The 20,191-nt window shown below is 45.3% G+C and overlaps 2 protein-coding genes across 17 annotated transcripts in view; both read left to right on the top strand.

Moving 5' to 3' along the window:
* The window catches only part of SORBS1 (sorbin and SH3 domain containing 1), a 78,051-nt gene extending 61,652 nt beyond the window's left edge, over window positions 1–16,399 (top strand). For 14 of the 16 annotated variants that reach the window (XM_032694244.1, XM_032694258.1, XM_032694247.1 and 11 more), the window contains 5 exons: window positions 29–154; window positions 1,196–1,390; window positions 12,039–12,097; window positions 13,351–13,463; window positions 14,259–16,399. In XM_032694244.1, the coding sequence (XP_032550135.1) occupies window positions 29–154; window positions 1,196–1,390; window positions 12,039–12,097; window positions 13,351–13,463; window positions 14,259–14,326 (561 nt within the window). In that variant the 3' untranslated portion in view covers window positions 14,327–16,399. Of the gene's footprint in view, window positions 1–28; window positions 155–1,195; window positions 1,391–3,276; window positions 4,006–5,324; window positions 5,442–11,215; window positions 11,276–11,906; window positions 12,098–13,350; window positions 13,464–14,258 lie in introns of all 16 variants that reach the window. The other 2 variants (XM_032694243.1, XM_032694246.1) reach the window with 1 other exon arrangement.
* Window positions 16,400–18,692: 2,293 nt separating this feature from the next.
* Window positions 18,693–20,191, top strand: part of PDLIM1 (PDZ and LIM domain 1) — a 44,159-nt gene continuing 42,660 nt past the window's right edge. The window contains exon 1 of the mRNA XM_032694749.1: window positions 18,693–18,856. Coding sequence (XP_032550640.1) covers window positions 18,761–18,856 — 96 coding nt within the window. The 5' untranslated portion in view covers window positions 18,693–18,760. The remainder of the gene's footprint in view (window positions 18,857–20,191) is intronic.

The raw sequence follows: 20,191 nt of genomic DNA, 5'->3' as shown, positions 1-20,191 counted from the left end.
CTTACCTGATTCTGTTTGTTCATTCTAGCTCCTTCCACCAGCTGAGAAAGCTCAGCCCAAAAAGCCATTACCATTGCAAGTATTGGAATACGGAGATGCTATTGCTAAATTCAACTTCAATGGGGATACCCAAGTGGAAATGTCCTTCAGAAAGGTAGGACTTTTGTTGTCCTGATGAATTGAATTCAGACATGATGATGTTTTTAATACTAGTAACTTATAATGTCCAAATGAAAGCTCCAGTAAGATGAACTCTGTATTCAGGAAGGATTCCTTCTCATCATCCATGTTTTTACTCTACAGTCATTATTTAGTGCATTGTAGTTATTGTTGCAAGTAGACTGAATCAAGAAGTGCCAGTTGCTTCCTTAGGGCTAACTGAGAAGATACTTTGAGCACAATGCTGAAAGCCTGGCTCTGCAAGGCAAGTTAGATACTTGGTGACATGCCTCTCCAGTCTGATAGTATTCAGTGGAGATGCACACAGTCCACGATAATGGTGATTTAGAAAAGAAGGAAACTGAATTCACCTTCCTTCATACTACAAACCAAATCATTGAGCAAACGAAGTTCTGTGGTATTGAAGTGACTGGCTAGACCTGACTGCAGAGTGAAGTGATGGGAAAGGATTGTGTAATGGCTGTTCAGAACAAAGTCAGCCATATTTAGATTAAGTAGCAGTATTTCTACATCTCAACCAACCTTCTGTTTTGATGCTCAGATTAGATCTTGTCTGTCTGCTCTTTTAATTATACATGAAGCTGGGACTTGCAGTTTATATTAAGAATCTGGAAGTCGCTTCATTTGTCAGCAAAACAGGAGAGAGCATAGAGAGACCTAGGTTAAACTGCAGACCTGTGCATACTTTCTGTACACCTCATACCCCTGAGAGGCTTGTGGGCAGCCTAAAACTGCTGGTTTCCATTTTTTAACTGGCTTTAGCAAGTAGGGTCTTGAAAATGTGAGCATAACTTAGTCTGCAGACAGCCCAAGTCAACATCAGAAGATCTGCATTTTTTCCTTCTCTCAGCTGAAAAATATTATTCCCACACAGAGTTTAGGGTTAGGATCACATAACTGGAAATAGGGGAAGCTGACTATTATTAGGTCAGCTGCAGCAAGATTAAAAATGTCATCTGCTTTGGAATGATGAAATTTGTTAAAATCAGAACTACATTGCTATTCCTTCTCATAGGGTGAAAGGATCACATTGATTCGACGAGTGGATGAGAACTGGTATGAAGGAAGAATCTCTGGCACCAGTCGCCAAGGCATCTTCCCTGTCACTTATGTGGAAGTGCTCAAAAGGCCGGTGGTCAAGAATGCCGTTGACTATCCTGACCCACCAATGTCCCTCTCCCCCAGCCGCAGCATCACAGCTTCGCCACAGGTATTTGGACTAAGTGCAGCCAGTTTCAGCACCTTGCAGAACAGAGGGATTTTGCCATTGCTGTGCAAGAAGCAATAGCTGAAAAAAAGCTGTAGCTAAGACTAGTATTTTGTGCCATAAAAGCTATGTGGTCCCTGCAGTATGCTGCAACTGCAGGAAAAGGTTGTGTTTCATTACCAGAAGGGTTGATGAGTGGATCATTTGGGGACTTGGAGACCCAGCTTTTTACCTCTGATCTGTAGCTTCAATCCAGTCCAGGTTGAAAGTGCTGCAGTTCACAGCCATGGGATTAAATTTCACTGCCAGAGATGGAATGAATTGGTGATCCAGCCTCTCCTGAGTGTGCGTTTACACTTTACAGACCTTCACTGTGATAAGTGAATTTCATATTATGATTATTAAAAGGGTGTCACAGACTGCTATGGTCATTATGTTGATCCCAGACAGCTTGAATTAAGCTGTATACTTGCCCCTATCTGTTCCAGCTCGTGACCAAGATTTTGGGAGACAGGATCAGGAGAGGAGCCTGTATTGTTTGAAATGAATGCTAAATGAACTCAGGTTTTGAGAGCAGGTCAGTCTGGCATTTGCCATGAATATTAGATTCACTATAAATCACACTATAATTCAAAGCAAAAATCAAAATGGCAGCAGGTATGGGGATCCCAGAATGTTTACTGTGGAAAATTTATCAGGGAGGCACTGAATCTCTAAATCCCTTTGTTTTGCTCCCATCCTGCAAATACTTAAGTTAGAAGGTCAGTATGCATACCTGGGTTGTGGCCGTGAGGTTCTGGTGCATCCCCCTCTCACCCGTGGGACCAAAGCAAGGTCATTCTGAGGTTAATATTGTAAGGAACATAAGTGAAGAACTGGGACTGGGAGGAAAGGATATACAATACAAGATGGATGGGGAAAAAAATGCCATTACTCATGGCTATCGTCTGTCTGGATCTTCCTGAAAAGGAGTGGCTTTAGTCTTAGCCACTGTAAAAAGAGGAAAAACTTGTTGCTTGTTTGGAATTGCCTGTGAAAGTGGACCTTGGCTGAGCTTTTCTGTTTGAGCTTGGCAGCCTCTCCATAGCTGTGGCCTATCTGCCACAAGCTCTCTGCAAGCTTCTGATGGAAGGGATCATATCCACCTTTTTTTGGTTTCCTTTACTATTCTTTTGATTCCTCCCCTAGTAAATCAGTTCTCTCCCTGCTTTTTTGCCTGACTTGGCAGAGGACTGAGAACTACTCTGACCAGTGCTAATGTAGCTGTTCTCACTGATGTCACTGGTGGTAAGAGCTAAGGGCAAGACATATGTTCTGCCCTTATAAACATAGGATGTATTTTAATCACCTAAAGAGCAAATAGCCACAGGTGGCTTTTGTGATCCCTTTCTTCTGCACAGCTTCCGCAATATAAGTTTCTCGAGGAGAAGGCATTGCTCATACTAGAGTTGGATGAAGTCAAAATTCACTGCAACAGTGAATTCTGGCTGGGTCTGCAGTGTGAGTTACGGGCCCCCAGCTATTGCTGCCAGGCCAGACAAATGCTGCGTTCTGCCATCATGGATGGTGGCTTCAACTGCTCCCTGAGGAACTTAGGGCATATGGTATGAAGTCAGAGGTCTTCCACACGATATTTTGTGTCTGGGATCCTTGCAAAGTCTGGAGAGGGGTATTAGGAGCATAGATACAGACTGGACCCTGTGGTTGGGATAGCTGTGAAGAGCATGTTCTCCAACAGGATGCACCATAGAAAACTTATGCACATGGTCACAGATCTGCTTCTCTCTACACTCGCTCTCTCTCCTTTTACTTGTGCTCAGTTTTGTATTTCCTTTATTATTTTTTTGTTCATTTCTTTCTTTTTCTCTCCTGCTTTTGTCTCTTTCAAGTCTCCCAGCTCTGAGCTGCTCCATACACCAACTCCTCCGCCTTTGCCTTTCGCGCGCCGCGCCCTATCTCCAGAGGTGCAGGCGGTCACCTCTGAGTGGATTGCTCTGACCGTGGGAGTGTCTCCCAGCACCACTCCTGCCATAACTCCTCCACTGCCTCCTCCGCCTGAAGCTTCCCTCTCTCACACTGACTATCTCTCGCCTTCTGCTGCAGCCAGCCCTTCCCCCACAGTCAGCCTCCACCATTCTCATCTCTCTGGCTCCTCGACTCCCAGGCCCATTAAATCCCCATTGCCCTCTTACTCATCTAGACCTCAGTCCTCTGCCCACAGTTTCTCTCAGGCCACTCCACAAAGCGAAGAAAAGTTTGTTGACTCCCCTCCTCCCAGCGTGACCTACTCTAGCTCCTCTCGCTGGGCAGTGGAGAGCCCCGAAAGCATCCTGGCAGAGCAGCGGGAAACCACTGGCAGCCAAGCCTGGTTCCAAAAGACTAGAGAGGGCAGCAGCAACCCCGAGCAGAGCGCTCATGCTGTTCCCAAGATCTCTGTTGAGCGCTGCCTGAAACCATCCCAACTAGACATGCGTGCGAGCCCAGAAAAGAGACCTGTGGGTTCCTCTGAGGACAACCAGTTGTGTCAGGAGCTAATGGCTATTGTTCAGGGAGGTAAAACAGAGAAAAAAGATGTGAGGAAAGGTGATCTGGGAAAGTTTCAAAGCGGGGAAAAGAAGGTACTTCTCCTGCATGTGTGTGTGCTGCTCTGAACTGCTGATTTTTATTTAACTGGAGTGTTGAGGTTTGTGCTGCTCTGCTGGCCAGGCAGAGCCAGTGGCTGCCACATGTCATTTTGATGATCCTAAGGCTGTCTTCCAGGGGTCACCAGTGGCATTCACTTGATAGCAGATCAAAAAGTTTTACAAGAGAGCTCAAGAGCAGTGTAGTGCAAATTATTTTAGAACGGATAATAACGCAGGACTGACATAATCAGTCACATCTAATGAAGTGATTGTCCCAGACAGTGGCTATTACCAAATGTGTCAGATCAAAGTATGACACAGGCCTCATGCCCGCATACCTCACCATGTAGAATACAGACAATTCCTTGCTATTCAGAGATTTTCCAGTGTGCAGTTGATCATCTTTGGTTATAGAATTTGTTTGTTCCCTCTAAATTCAAGGGCTGAAAAGCCTTGTAAACATGAGCCTGGCTCCTAGAATCACAAAAGCTGTCCCCTTTTGGTCCTGCAGCCTATGATTTAGTGAACCTTAATCTGGGATGTGCCTGACTAAGGGAGTCTTGATTGTTATCTCTGCATTGAGTGCAATCTATTACCTTTGCATTTCTAAAATAATATGAAAGGCTGTAGCTACAATTCCCACAAATGGGAATTAGACCTAGTGATACTTTTGCCCAAGAGTTTTTAGTTATATAGATGTATGTTACAGTGAGAGGATACATGTGAAACTCTCCATAGCTTCTACAACCTATCTTCTGCCTTCAGTCTTGGTATAGGAGATATCATCTCCTTGCAGCTCTCGGTTGACTTGGGGTCCATTGTGGGCTACAGCCAGCCCAAGTACATTACAGCACCCCCATGAGTGGAACTTTGGAGAGCTCAAAATCATAGAATTATAAATACTGTCTTGGATGGACTGCAAAAGCCTCCACGACATACCCCATCTAGACAACATTAAATAATGAGAAACTAGGGTTTCCAAGATGACATGTTTCACACTGGGAAATCTTATGACAAATAATTTGATTTCTGCTTGAATCATAGCCAGAAGTGTACTGAGAGCTGTGTAAGACTGTACTGTTTACCATCTAGATATGTTTTAGTAGCATTTTTTACAGACATAACCTGCATGTTTAAAACAGAATGAGGTGGTCAGCTCAGACAAACCAACTGGAAGCTGCACTTGCCCTTGCATGGAGTAACTGTTGCTGTGTGTGCTTCAAATTTACTGGATAGTAGATGCTCTTATCACTAGCAGTGATTGTGATAAGAGAGTGTGTGCCAAGCTGACCAAATTTTCTTTTCTTCAAAAGACTGCGGACTCAAAAGTATTCTCTTCATCTGCTTCTCTTACTTCCTCTACCCTCTCTTCCTCTACTGTCACAACACAGCCACCTCCCAGACTTACACGCAGAGTCAATAAGCCACAGGTAATCATCTTTGCTGATTACTGTTCCATTAATTAGAGTTGTTTCCGTGCCATGCCATTGTTTTGTCATATGCTTATTTAGCTGTTCATTGATTCCACAGGTGAGATAATTTTCCTCTAATTTAGAATTTTTATTTAAAAAAAAAAAAAAAAATTAACTTCCAGACTGTGCAGAAGAGCAGATATGGGCAAAATCTTCAGCTGGTGCAAATCCACATAGCTCAAGTCCAGGTTTCTGTCCATTTGTACCAGTTGAGGATCTGCTTTTCTGTTCCTCCAAAAGATTAACTCGGAGCTTACTTAGTTCTGACCTTGAGTTCCTACATCTTGGTTGCATTATAAAGCAGTGCTGGTGGCCTCCTTAGCAGGAAAGACATAGCATGAGATACTTTAGTTCAAGTATTGTTTAACCACCTGAGATCAGGATTCAGGATTTGAGCATCTCAGAGCTGGGGATAAGGCATACACAACTTGGTATCTACAATGTCAGGGGCCTGTTCTGGTCTTCCCAGGTAGGATTCAGAGGTTCTGAGCTCTGTTGCCGAGAGCTACAAATGTTTTTAAAGAGGGATGCAGCAGGGTCTGTGCTCAGCCTCAGCACCGTGTGGCTGGGGTGTCCAGGGTCTGAGAATGAGCCGTGCTCGCAGCTGCTGGTGCCTCATCAGTCTTTTCAGGCAGCTTCCACAAGATGGCAATATTTGAAACAGAAAGCTCACAATTAGCAAAAACTGGACTGTTTGTAGTGATGGGTATTGGGGAAGCAATTTTTGGCTTGATCAGTGAACCAATCAGGCTGGTTGGTAGGATGAGTGTGGGAAGCAGTTGCCAATGTTCCTTATTTTCTCGATCAGTTTATGAGAGATACAGCTTTAACCCTGACATTTTCCTGTTACCTTTACTGATTTTCCTCCAATTGTGAGCTTGCACAACTTTTTACTGAACAACCACCTCCTGCTTCCCTTTCAGTTTCAATATCTGCATCCAATAGGATACCTGTTCTGCTTCATGTTAAAAATCCACATAAGTTTCCTATGTTGGCCTTTCTCCTGACCCCTGATCTGCTTGTGCTGCAGGTGTTCACACTGGATGTATGTGATCTGAAAGAGCTGCATTTAGAGAAAGATGTTTCTCCCAAAGGATGGCTAGCACACAGTTCTATTTTGGGTGTTGCACCTGGTTGTAATAGGACCCTGTGGCCTTTTTCTGGAGTCAGTGTCAAGTCAATATTTATATTTTATATGCCTTGACAATCAGAGCATTGTTAGTGTCAAGTTAAAACTGTGTGTGACATTACCCAGTAGTTTTGACCTCCTTTCCAGCTCTGGATCTACAGTTGTTTAGGGAGCAGGAGTGGTATTTATATGTGCAAATGACTTCTTATTATCTGTGTGACCCATACAGAGGCTGATGGCTTCAGCAGAACTTCAGGTAGTACCCTGGAGGCTTTTCAAAAATCTGTACCTCTTGATTGATTTTAATTGAATGAGAAAAGCACTTAGCAGACATGGAAATGAGCCATTGCATTTAAGTTTTGTTTCCATTACTGTCCATCCCTGGTGTTTGCAGTACTTTACGATTTTGAATTTTAGTTTTCTCTCTCATTATAGAGAGCCTCTCCAGTTATAAAATTCTGACTGAGGATTATTTGCAAGTTTAAGACCCCTTTTGGTACAGGACTGGTGTTAGGACTGTGTTCTTGCCTGTTCTGTTAAGTAAAAATATAAATTGCAATGGCTCTTTGAGCTACTCTGAAGTTTCCTTTTGTTTGCTTTTAGTTGAAACCAAAAAGAAAAAGGAACCACCCCACAGCATGTGAAAGATATTCCAAGTATAACTTACAGATAATTTATTTCAATATTCTAGAAAAACATGTATTAAGGAATAATGTAATCTGTCAGATCAGTTTATTTCAGGGGACCCACAAGAATTTTCTAGTTTGATTCCTGTTTTACTCTGAGGTCCTATTAGCACACTGTGGCAGTCAGCAGTGGTGCTAGCACAGTGTGATCAGTGCAACAGCTTCAGCCCTGGGGCTGGACTGTGGCTGTGGGGTGGGGAAGGCAAGAGAGACTGGCCAAAGGTCCCTGTATCACCTGGCAGCATGAGGGTTGTTAGTGGGGACCTCTCTGCTCCTTTGCACTTGTACAGAACCACTCAGGCAGAGTGTTGAGTAATTTCACCTGGTTTTGGCCAGTAGAGAGGAGAGCATATGAGGCGTATGTTCAGACCCCCATGTTCCCCAGTACAGACCAACTACCCTTCCTTAGCATGTTCATTACTTTGCACCATATCCAAAGTAAACTTTTATCCCCCCTCCAGTGGTTTTCTGTTGCTCCACAGATTCAGCACAGCAGTGTTTCTGCTGAGTGCTTACTGTCCAAGGCAGAGCTGCCCAGCCTGCAGCAGGCGTCGGTACCTGCTTTCATGGGAAATGCATTTTTCTGCTGTAGACACAGTCTTCAGCTTCTGATCCAGGGACTGGGGAGTCTTTCCACTGACTGTGGCAGCCTTCAGGTCAGGCTGCTCCACTCTGCAGCCTTTTCAGTGTCCTTTGTAGAGCTCTTCAGCCAGGTTTCCATTTGCTTTCACCAAAGCTGGGGCTTGGTGTGTGCAGAGGTTTTTCTTTTTTCTTTTGCCTGGGCTGGAGAGGCCTCCTTGCTCATGGTTCTCCATTCATGTGTGGGAGCATCACTGCTGATGTTTGCCCTTCTCTGAGGGGATAACAATTTTTCTGTCTGTCTTGTCCATCTGTCAGTCTGTTCTGTTTAACTTTTTCTTTGGTCATGTAGTCCTTTAACTTCCAGCTGAAATGGATGAAAGAAGACATGTAAATGAGACCTGCAATGGATGCTACTTGATGCTATTTGACCTGTCTAGGAGCAGGGAGAGCAGTGTTGAGTAGCTCCAGCATCTTTCTTCCTAATATTTAAAACCTGCCTTAGAGCTTTTCTAGGCTCTTAATGTAGAACCTTTTTCTGGTAATTTTACAAACTTGTGGTGCTCTTTAGATCCATCCTCAAACACTATATGAGGTGGAAACAGTGGCCAGCTGTGTTTTAGGACTGACTGTACTGCAGCTTTGTATACATAGTCTGTAGACATGGAGACAGAGAGCCTTAAGCACTCACTTAAGTTTATTCACTTAGTCTTCACAAAGAGTGAGTGTGGCTGAGGGGTAGGAGTTGAGGTGTCCTCATGGGTTGTGAATACTTGCTCACTTTTAGGGCCCTTTGTTTAGCTCCAGCAGTAGCAGGGCTGGCTCACTCTTTTTGGGGAACCTCTGTGTTTTATACTGTAGAGCTGTGCCCCACACTTGCTGATTCCTCAGCCACCTGTGACACAAGGAGCTACCAATGTAGGTAGTATATAGGCTTTCTGAAACTGTGTTTGAAGAGCATTTGGACCTATAACACTTTTTTTCTCCCTTTAATCTGTTTTCTCCCTGTAAGAATAGTGTAGGGTTTGTCTGGTTGATTAAAAAAAAAAACCAAAAGCCACCTAGATCATGCTATCAAGGTCACTTGTTTAAAGCAGTGGGGTGGTACATTTACAACCTAAAATTGTAGTGTTTGATCTGGTGGTTTTTCATCCTGTTTGGCTAATACTGCATAGTTGCTGACTGTAGGGTGTTTCATCACCTCACTGCAGGGCTCTGCTGTAGCCCTGGGAGTTAGTGCTTTGGTAGGAGCTGCCTGGATCTCTGGAACAGAGACCAGAGGGATCCACTTAGTCATGTGTCTTGTCAGGAACTGGAAGCTGCTAGGAGGGTAGGGGACTGCTTGGCCTTTGCTCCTGCCCAGCTGCCTCATAGAAGTCCCTATGAGGATCCTGCCAGGAAAGGGAAAGTGGCCAGAGTTCTGTTGCTGGTAGGCTGCACCTCCTGGTAATACACATACAAGCTTGCACCATGGAGCATTCAGAGGTAGTGTCAATTTTTTAGCTTTCAAATAACTAATTTAATTCATAGTTATTAATGCTTACAGGAGGAAAAGTGGGTCAGGAAGGTCTCAAGTAATCAATGGGAAATGGACCGTGTGGTCTTAGAAGCTCATGGAGCAATTCCAGCAGTCAGTTTATTAGTATGGAGCCAAGAGGCACTTTCTTGAATAAAAGGAAAAAAAAAAATCATTCTTACAGCTGCCTCAGCCTGGAATTTGATTTCCCCAGCTACTTAACCACCTGAGTTAGCTCTGATCTCATCATATTTGATGCACTATATCCGGTTAGTCTGCTCAATATTAACTTTAAATTTCTAATTTTTCCATTTGCCTTTCAGGGCTGATGATAGGCAGGCAGAAAGGACTTCTAGAAATCCTGTGACAATTTCAGGCTCCAGTAAATGCTTTGAAAGCAAATTGCACTGCAGTTAGTCCATTCAAGTTACATGTAATTTTCTTTCTATAGAAATATACATGGTAACAGAGCATTGCTTCTTAGGGCAGTGATCCCAGATTCCAGCCCCAGACAGTAGAGCTGACAACAAAGAAGTTGCTGTGGGGCTGCATTGGCCTAGAATGGGTCACAGTCATTGAGAAAAGAGACAGTTTGCTTTAATACAACAATGGGCACATCTCCAGGGGTCCAAGATGTGGTTCAGAGGAGCTTTGAGAACAGGAATTAGACAGGGATGAGCTCATCACCCTGCACTTCTCCAAACTCTTTGAGCATGCTTGTGCTGAAGGTATCACAGACCTCTTTATCTTCTGCTTCTGCTCTGTCTCGGTATGCCATGAGAAAGCAAGCCTTTTACTGAAGGGCACTGTTGAAGTGAATAAAGAGGTGGACAGAAAGCATAACAATTTAGGCCTTTGACATTTAGTTTGAAAATTGTGTTGAATGATCACAGAGGATGGCCATGCTCTCTATCTTGTCCAGTCCACTTTACCAAGTAGCACTGCAGGCAGTACACTAGTTCAGACATCCCATTTGCTCACAGCATGCCCCTTGCTTTCGGTAGGTGTATGAATATGCAAAAAGCGTGCAAAACCAGGCTGTGGATACCTGTGTGACTTTTTCAGTGATGTTCCCCTTCCTCATAAAACCTCTGGCCTCAAACACCCTGATTTTCCTTGCTGTGCCCTGGGACACACACTTGTCTCGGTGAAGAGTTGTGACTGGGGAGAGAGGCAGGGCAGAGTCCAGCAGTTTCACTGGTGGTGGTGTTTGGAGATGGATTTTCCAATCAGGTCCTCCTCTGCCTGTTGTGGGAATTAACAGAACATTTCAGATCCTTGCTTGGTACAGGCTGAAGTGATTTTGATGGGGCTAAATGGCATTCTGAGGACCTGAGCTGGTTTTTTTTAAGAAGAAAGAGAGTTGCTGTTCTCTTCCGCGTCAAAGTCATTGCGGACTTTTCTAAAAACAGCAGCAGATTTTTCTCAGCATGCTTTTGGCCTTTCAGTTTTGATGCTCTCAAGTATGTGTTCCTGTCCTCGTTCTTTTTCCCCTACAGGAATGCAGTATGACACTATGTACCATTTCTGGCTGTAGCAGTGTCCATAACATTCCACTCTGATTCCCTGCTCTAAGCTTCTGGTTTGCTGTCATCTTTCTCTTTGCAGCATTTTGTGTGCTGCAGTGCAGTTGTGTTACTGTAGCCTCAATGTTTCTTAAGTAAATGAAGGACCTTGCTGTCTAAGAAGTGTGGTGTTGGGATGGGGAGGGGAAGAGTTGTTCATTTTCTTTTGTCTGCACTCCACTGACTTTTTTTTTAATTCTGAGCAATGTAACATCTGCTAAAATGTCTTCCTTATCATTTGCTTGGTGATCACACAGCCTTCTCACCATTCATTGAGAGCTGGACCAGATCTCACAGAGTCTGAAAAGAGCTATGTGGTAAGGCCCCTGTTTAACTCAGATGTGTAGTCCTAGACACTCTTCACCCAGACAATAACACCTCAGTAGAGATAAAATGCCACCACTATTTTTAGTTGCAAAGTAGGTACATATTTATCTATCTGCATATACTGTTTTGTTTGCAACAGAAAAAAGGAATTTAACAATTAGAAAAACTGTCATAGTCAATGAAAAGTTGGGCTAATTGTGCTGCCAGACCCTGAGTATAAGTTAAATGAAGCTAAATGCATGAATGGAGTAGCCCACCTCACCTTGCATTCTGAACTGACTTCATAGCATTTGTAATGGTGCCACTGCATAACTAATTGCAACCTCTTATGCTGCTGCTTTTAAAAATATATGCATATGTATTTGTTACAAATCTTTAAACTAAATGCCAAATTCTTCTGTATCTTGCCTGTTTTTCCATGCTTACACCTGGATCCCTTCTGCACTCCACTACCTGGATATTTACGTGGATCTACAACTCTTTTTTTTTTTTGTTTTTTTTTACTGGACTTATGTGCTGCAACTGGAATGTCCCATCTCTTCTTGTCTATATTTTCCCCTCCCTTCCCCCTGTTGACTGTCCTTTGGGTGTTCTTGGATGTCAATGCTGCCTACCACGCAGGAAGCTGTTTGCAATGAGATCATAAACATTGCAGAAAAGTCTGTTCATTACTGCAGTACTATTTCTCAGCCTCTTGACTCTCGCCACAAGGTGACCTCTAATGACCATAAACCATCTCTCATCATTTCTCAGCAACCTCAAGCACAGCAGCAAGGAGCCAGCCCTGAGCGAAGTCAAACACCACGAGACATGTAAGTCCTTTTGGTTCCCGTCTCTTCCAAGGGCCTTATTTCTGACTGATGGTGAAGATAGGGAGGTATGGGAGTTTTCAGTGTTTCAGGAGTTAAATTAAAATTATGCAGAAAGGTCAGCTTTGCTTTAAAGAACAAAAATAGCCACATACCATCATAATGGATAGTTTCAAACTGTGACCTTTATGTCTGTATAGCACTTGAAACAATGACCTCATGATCCAGGACTGGGTCTCTATTACGGAGACTGTGTCTTTGTATCTTGAAGCTGGAGACAAATTAATATCCACTGGGTACACCTGACTCATTGGTGTGGCTCAATGTGTTCGCTGCTGTTCTTGGCTCCTCGCAGTACAGTGAGCTGTCCCAACACTGATGCCACTTGGTGCATTGTTGGCCAGTTTCGCAGGTGAACTGGTGGCTGAGAGACCAAGGCTGAGATTTTCAAAGCTGTCCAGTAGAGCTGCCACTGAGCTTGGTGGGGCCTTCTGCTGATGACAGTAGCCTGCACTGTGTCCTGGGGACTGACACTCCTTGGCAGTTGGCTCATGAAAGGAGCCTTTGCCTTCCCTTTATGCAGAACAGAAAGTCTCACATTAGCTCCATTTTCACTTCCTACAGGCAGCGGACCAAAGCCTTCCCAAATTTGCCCACTTGTTTGTTTCCACTCCATAAGGCTCCTCTCTAATAAATACAGAGTTCCTCTGGAGCAAGTGGTGTCTCAGGGCAGGATTCAACCTTGGGTTTTGTTTGCACCGTTCCTCCTCAGGCATGATTTATCCAGCAAACTTAGTGTTGTAGAGTAGGCAGTATCTTTTTCTAAAGTCCTTTTCTCTACCATTACTCTCAGCCCTGCCTATGTGTCTGGGCAACGGAACAGATGTCTCATTTAGCCAGGAATGAGTGTATCCAGGTTTTGGTTGCATTCAATAGGGTGTCTGCACTCACAGGGTCTCTAGGTGCTACATGTTAGGAAGACTCTGGTTGTTTCAGTCTGTGCAAACAACTACATGGCAAAGAGGAAACAGAAGCTCTCCACGTATCCCACACAGTGCAGGCATGACAGTTTTTACGACTGTGGCCCTTTGACAACAGCCAGCTCTATGCAGTTGGCTTCCAGCTCTCAAGAGGAAAACACAGGTCCAGACTGCATTGAACAACATATAGTAGGAATCAGGGGAAGGGAAGCGTCTCCTCCTGATGGGGTGTCAGAGAAATCCAGTTGCTAACATGTAGTATCTTTCTGGTTTTAGAGTTAGCTATCAAGCCCTCTACAGCTATACTCCTCAGAATGACGATGAGCTGGAACTGAGGGACGGTGACATTGTCGATGTCATGGAGAAATGTGATGATGGCTGGTTTGTGGGTGAGTGTGATACTTGCCTGTCAGCAGAGCTTTTTGGGATGAGCAATTTTGCAGAATGTCTGGAAGTTGCTTTCATTTTTGGGGTCAAAATGGTGAAAAAATCAACTCAAACTTTTCCACAGTTTCTGATCTTTTCCCACCAAGAACATGAAAGTTAAGGTGCAGGGTGGTGGACCTTTGTTTTCCTTGCTAGGTCTCTAGTTGTCCCTTTTTTATCTTCTTAGTATCTCCATTCCCCTCTTCCTCCTGATCCTTCTTGCTCACACGGGTGGCAGAGCAACAGAGGGAACCGAGGAAAACTGGATTTCTGTAGCATTTCCAAAGCTGAGGGAGCCATGACAAGTTACAGAAAGTGGCAAGTAGGGGATGAAGGGAACACGTGGGTAGGAGTTGCAGTCCCTGAAAATACAGACTCAACTGTATGTTTAGCAAAATCCTTTACCTTTAAAGAGTGCAAGTCTGGACAGTGTTCTCCATCTCAACACTGCAAATCTAGACTTGTTATCTCTTCTTAATGGAGATTAGCTCACTCACACTGATAGGAATTTGGCTTCTAGACTATAGGCCTAAGAGCTTTCACCAGTTTATTAGTTGTTAAAAGAGAAGACCAAAGATGATTAGTAGCAGAACTAATTGTGGTCTGGTCTGTACCAAAAAGCTCTTTGATCAGGACTCCTATTTAGTATTAGAAATCAGTGCCTGCAGGCAGAAGAGGTTGTCACCTTTTTAAACCCCTAAGCCTTCCTTGCACGTCTCCCTCTTACTCTGGATTCCTTTTGTTTTATTCTGCAACAGGTACCTCCAGGAGAACAAGGCAATTCGGCACCTTCCCAGGCAACTACGTGAAACTTTTGTACCTGTAAAATAACGGTGATCCCACCATGTCAGTGATGGGATTGTTTTCCAGATGATGTTTTTAAACAATGAAGAAACAGACAATTTATGAATGTAATGGACAAGACATGAGATGTGTTAGGAGGATGTGGTTATGTGGTACAGTATTGAGTTGAATGTGTAGCCCTGCTTCCATGGAGTCAGGGTGTGATTTGTTTGCTGAAGAAGAGACAGTTTCTAGTTTACAGTGCTGCCTTTGTGTATTCTTCTCCCTTCCTCGGCAAGAGTTTTGATGATAATCTTAATTTGTACGGAGTACTTACCTCTGAGAAGGCTTCAGGGAAGCATGTGGTATAGGTTTTGTTTGTGTTGAGGTAGGATAGTGCTTTGGGGCAGTACACAACCGCTCATGTTCATTGGCAAGGTTCAGAGAGGCCAGGCTTTCTGCCCAGTTTCTGCCTTGCTGAAGATTCACTTTGCTCTGCTTTCCACTTCATGTCATGCATCTTAAGACCCAGCAGAGGCAGAGGACAGCTGATACAGTTAAACTGCAGAGCTCTGTGTGGAAAAAGAGTTTGGGACTGGTTTAATCCAGAGACGTCAGATAAAGTATAATGCAAATGTGCAAAAATCCCAAACCCTTTAACAACGTATTACCAATCTCTGCAGGGTTTTTTCTTTTGTGCAGGGTGTGTGTGTGTGTGAGTGTATCGTGTGCATCAAAATGAACTGAGTCCTTGTTTTTAAAGAGAAATCAGCCTGGCTTTGACATTTATCTGCACAAAGAATAGAACCAATAAACAGAACATCCGTGAGAGCAAATCCTGGGTTTGAGTCCTACGGTTGTTCACTTTCTCTGCTCCTCGTGCCCTATTGCTGGCCCTAAAGGATCACACACTTTTTGCAGTATATGCCTCGGGATGAAGATTTTGCTTCCTTCCCAGCATTAAATCTTAGAGGCTCTAATAAATCTGAGCAACGTATCACTGAGGGTGCCTTTTTTTTTCCTTTTTGTTACAGTGTTGATGGTAGGTCTCAGATAAATACATGCATTTTGGCTGCCTCTTAGTCATACAAAAAAGTCTAATCAATTTCGAAAGCTGTTCCCAGCAGTTACTACCAGTTACACAGATTTGTATTTCCTTGAGGAAAAAAAATAACATGGCTTGGCTGGATGCTTGCCTGTAAATCCACTATGAATACTCTTTTGATAGACATTTTGTTATTAAGAAAAAGCATAAACAAAACCGGTTCTATCAGACTCTGCTTCCTACAATTACCGTACAAATAGCAAAGGGTTAGATTGCTATTTTGTCATAAGCCGTATTTAATAATATAAAATGCCTATTTTTATGCTGATGCTTTTATACAGATTTATTAAGAGTAACTACAACTAACTGTTAGCACGACTTGCAATGTTTTGATAAACTAGCCATGCTCCTGGGTTTGAAATCAAGTAGGCTTGTCTTCCGCCTAGGTCAGTGGAAGAGAAGACTCTGTGTCTCAGAAGTTTGACTGTAAATATGTATATTTAACTTTGTACAGACAATGTACTTACCTTGTATAGAAAAATAATTTAAACACATTGAGTGAAGGGAGGGAAAAAAAGGCAGTTGTGAAAGGTTGGGATTTTTTTCCACTTTTATTTAAATGATAGAGTTCCATGTATGTTCACATAAAGAGTTTTAGCACAAAATATTCATTATGAAAGGCTTTCAGATGTGACACAAAGCACTACTGTTTCTTTTCTGCAGGAGATACCTTGAATCCTGCATCTTATTTATGGGTTTGTTGTTCTGCTTTGGGTTTGCCCTCCAGTTATTTGCAGCAATATTTAGGCTTGTTGCTAAGATTGGATAACATCAAATTAATCTATTCACCAAAATAATAACATGTTGATATTGATTGTATATAACATACTTGTTTAGAGGTTAATTTTCGGTTCTTGCTCTTGCCAGTTTAAGTTACACACACACACACACACACACACACACACACACACACACATCCACACAAAATGCAACTTATTTTTGTGTTGATTTTTTGTTTCTTATTGCAGTGGATTACTATTTGACAATTAATAAATGGAATTATTGAATTACTATTGTGTTCCTTGTACAAATTATTAAATAAAATCTATTCTGGTTGTTCCTGTACTTTTGTAGTAGTGCCCCGCTGTGGCTGTCTTTGGCTGTGTCCATACTGAGCTGTAGGTGTTTGCCATGGGCTTCCCCACTGTTCTGCACCTGAGGATCCTGCGTGTGACTTGGCCTGAGCTCACTGGTTCTCCTTCCTGAGCCCTAGGCTGGCTGTGACTTTTTGGAAACCAAGGTGTAAAGCAGAGACAAAGCTGGTTTACACCCAGATCTCACTGTAATGTGGGGTCAGAGTGCAGCTGCTGTGGCATGCATGCAGACCTGTGGGGCAGGAGTACACCCAAGTCCACTGGTTTACAAAGGGTCTGTGTGACTCACTCTCAGATGAGAAGACCACAGGGGTTAAGTCAGACAAGAAACCCCAAATGCCAGCCTATGTGTAGATAGGGATGTCAGTTGACGTTGGGCTTATGTGTGCATTTTTAACCCTGACTCAGGTCAGAAGCTTTAAGACCCTCACTTCTGTGGTAGCTGCACTCTGACTGGGCAAGTATGGCTACAGCATTGAATCAAGGGGTTTGTGCAAGGTCTGTGGTGATCATGTCACATCTCCCATCCCTGCAGCAATATAGCTAGCTGGGATTTTTTGGGACTGCCTTCTGTAAGGGAACAGTCCTTGAAGGAGTAGAGCAAGGGAAGGCAACAGCTGAGCTACCTAGGTGGGCTCCCTGGGGTCCAGTAATGCACGAGTACCCCAAAAGCGCCCTGTGCACCTCCACATGCTTGGCTCCTGCATGCTGCCTGTGCAGGACTGGGCTCACTCCGAAGACTGGTATTTCACAAGGAGTTTTAACTTTTTTGAGACCTCCACCTCAAACTGAGCCAAAATTGGGCAACAGATTCAAACTGTGGTGATGTGACCGGATGGCCCAGCAGACAGATAAACATCACAGCTGCACTCACAATGATTTTAGGAAGCCAAACTATAAACAAGCCAATCCTAAAACCAAACTACCAGGACAACAAAAGCCTCAAGCTATTTTGCATGTCTTTAGAAAGCACACAGACACAAGCCCGTCTTTCTCTTTCGCAGGTTACCTCATATAAAAGCCAAAGAGCAGCCTGGCCATGGCTTTGCTGCAATCACGAGCACTGCTCGCCTTTGCTTTACAGCATCCCGGACAGGGACGGGAGAGAGACTCATCTGCAGCTGTTGAACATGGGTATTTACTGATGTCACCCTCTATCCTAATCTAAGGTAAGGAACAAGCTAGAGATGGTTTTGTGATTGCAGAGAGGGGAAGATGACCCAGCAGTGTGCCACAGTCCTCTGGAAGTCCTGCATACCCTGGGGTAAAGGAGCTTTCAGTGTCACTTTCTTCACTGCCAGGAGATGTGTAATGATGTGGTTGAAGAACTGCTCTCTGATAGAGACAAGATGATTAGTCTAGACGCATGGACCCTGGAAAGAAAAAACCTGTGAAATGACAAGGTAGGAAAATGAAGGCAGACAAGAAAGGGGACTGCAGAAGTAAGGGTGAGCCTTGCAATGAGATCATTCATAGCCATCCATGTCTTGTAAGACCAGTGCCTGGGTGACCTTCGTCATCCCTACTTGCTGACTGCTCCATGCTCCCCAGCTGTGGCTGAATCCCAGCCTCAGCAGCAGCCTCGAGCTGTGGCTCACTGATGTTCTGCTTGTGGGTGAGCTGTATTTATTTACTAAATAGGCAGCAATGCTTGAACTCAAGTTGTAACCAACCTCTCCCACGTTCTCCATCATCAGAGCAGTGTGGGCTTAACATGCAACTGGAACTTATTTTTCCTGAATCACAGCTGCGAAGGCTAGCTGAAAAAACCATATAGAAGAATTCCTTTTGTTAGTGGTACCATGCCTAAGGGGTTAGATATAAACAAACCCCTGCCTAAAGCAGTGATGAACCTGGCATAAATTAGCAGAAAGATAATACCCTTCCCAGGCTCCGCCCTCACTCATCAATTCCTGGCTGGGAAACTGCACGCCAAGGCCGCTTATTTGCATCGCCCCCATTAGGTTTCAGAGTTAACACTGCTCCAGGCTGGAGCAGGCCGAGACATATTTGCCTGGGAGATGCCGCACCGGGGCACTCCTGCGTGCGGTTGCCCGCCGGTGGCTTGTCCTGCCTGCGGGCCGCGGTCAGTTCCGCCGGGGGCGGGTGAGGGGTCGCGGCGCCGCGATTCCTGCCCGGCGAGGCGGCACCGGCCCGGGGCTGCGGGCGCTCCGCTCCCCCGGGGCGGGGCCGGCGGGGCGGGGCGGGCCGTGGGCGGGCGGGCCGTGCCGGTGCAGGCGGCGGCGCTGCCGGGTGACCCGCGAGGTGCAGCGCGCACATGGGGACGCACCGCATCGTGCTGTCGGGCCCCGGGCCCTGGGGCTTCCGCCTGGTGGGCGGCCGGGACTTCGAGCAGCCCCTCGCCATCTCCCGGGTAGGGCGGGCGGCGCTGGGGGCGGCCGGGGCCGGGGTCTGCCCGGGCTGGCAGGTGGCACAACAGCGGGGTTGGTGGCAGAGCCGTGGCGGGAGGGTGTGTGTGTGGGGGGGGGGGGGGGGGGGGTTGGATTGTCTTTTTCTCCCCCCTGGTTTGTTTGGGTGGTTTTTTTGGGGGTGTGTGTGTAATGTTAAGGGGGAAATCCGTGGTGGCCCACGCAGCCCCTTCACCTGATACAGACTGAAATCTTTGCTTCCCACCGAACCTCCCTCCTCAGCCTGTCCGTAGGGAACCCCTCGGCGAAGGCAGTGGGAATCTCCTCAGCCCCGCCAGCCCCCTGGTTCGGGTTTGGCAGCCCACCCCGTGGGAATCCGTCTCACCGAGGTGGGTTGAATGCTCGCCTGCCTTTGCTTGCCATGTATAGTTAACAGTCTTTGTTTACAGAAGCCATGTTAAGGTGTGTTAAGTGCCTTTGCCCGACTCTGTTCGAAGTCCTTCTTGTCCCCCCCTTAAAGAGAAATTAGTTAGGAAATGAAGTTTTGCATCTAAACAATTTTAGAGTCGTACCTTGATTTTCCCTGCTCCTCTCCAGCTCTTGCCCGTGGAACGCCAGGGCTCGGTTCAGGCTGCCTCTCTTTGCTGTCCCCGTCCCCACCTGCACCAGGTGCACGCAGGTGCTCGGCCGGGCTGTTCCTGGCCGGGAGCTGGGCCCTGTCCCAGCCGCTCCCCGCAGGCCGACCGGAGCACAGGCACATCCGTGGGGGCAATGAACCCCAAGCTCCCTGTGCCTTCCTGGCTCGGCACAGTGGGGTGTGCTGCTCAGTGTCTTGTCAGGGCTGGCTGCAGGCCTCTCCCAGGGGACAAGGAATGAAGGAATTGCTCCTTTTTCCAGCAATCCCTCTAAAAACCAACGGCATCCAGTGAGCTGCTGAGAGCCCTGGGCTCTGCCACCATGGTACAATTTTGATGTGCCCGCAGGCCCCGGGTGAGGAAGGGCTGTGGGAAGTGGAATATACAGGAACTTGAACTTTTGTGAACTACCCTTAAAGAAGACCAGGATGGTCAAACTTGTGAATTTTTATAAATGCCTCCTGCCACAGGGTCTCCTGCCATGGGGTCCCACAGCCTGAAGGACCCCAGGTGCTACGGGGGAAGCTGCCAGCTCCAGGAAGGGCACAGCTGGAAGTGCTGTTAAATTTACTAGTTTTCTGTGTAATCTCTTTCAATTACAGTAATAATGCCTCATTTTTCTAAAGCATTTTTGGGACATGAAAGCAGCTTTAGCATGAAGGAAGTGATATTTACTTCATTGTTATGGTAATAATTGCTATTTCC

The sequence above is a fragment of the Chiroxiphia lanceolata genome, chromosome 8, assembly GCF_009829145.1.
Source record: "Chiroxiphia lanceolata isolate bChiLan1 chromosome 8, bChiLan1.pri, whole genome shotgun sequence".
NCBI classification, from domain to species: Eukaryota; Metazoa; Chordata; class Aves; order Passeriformes; family Pipridae; genus Chiroxiphia; species Chiroxiphia lanceolata.
This window is presented reverse-complemented; position numbering and strand designations above follow the sequence as displayed.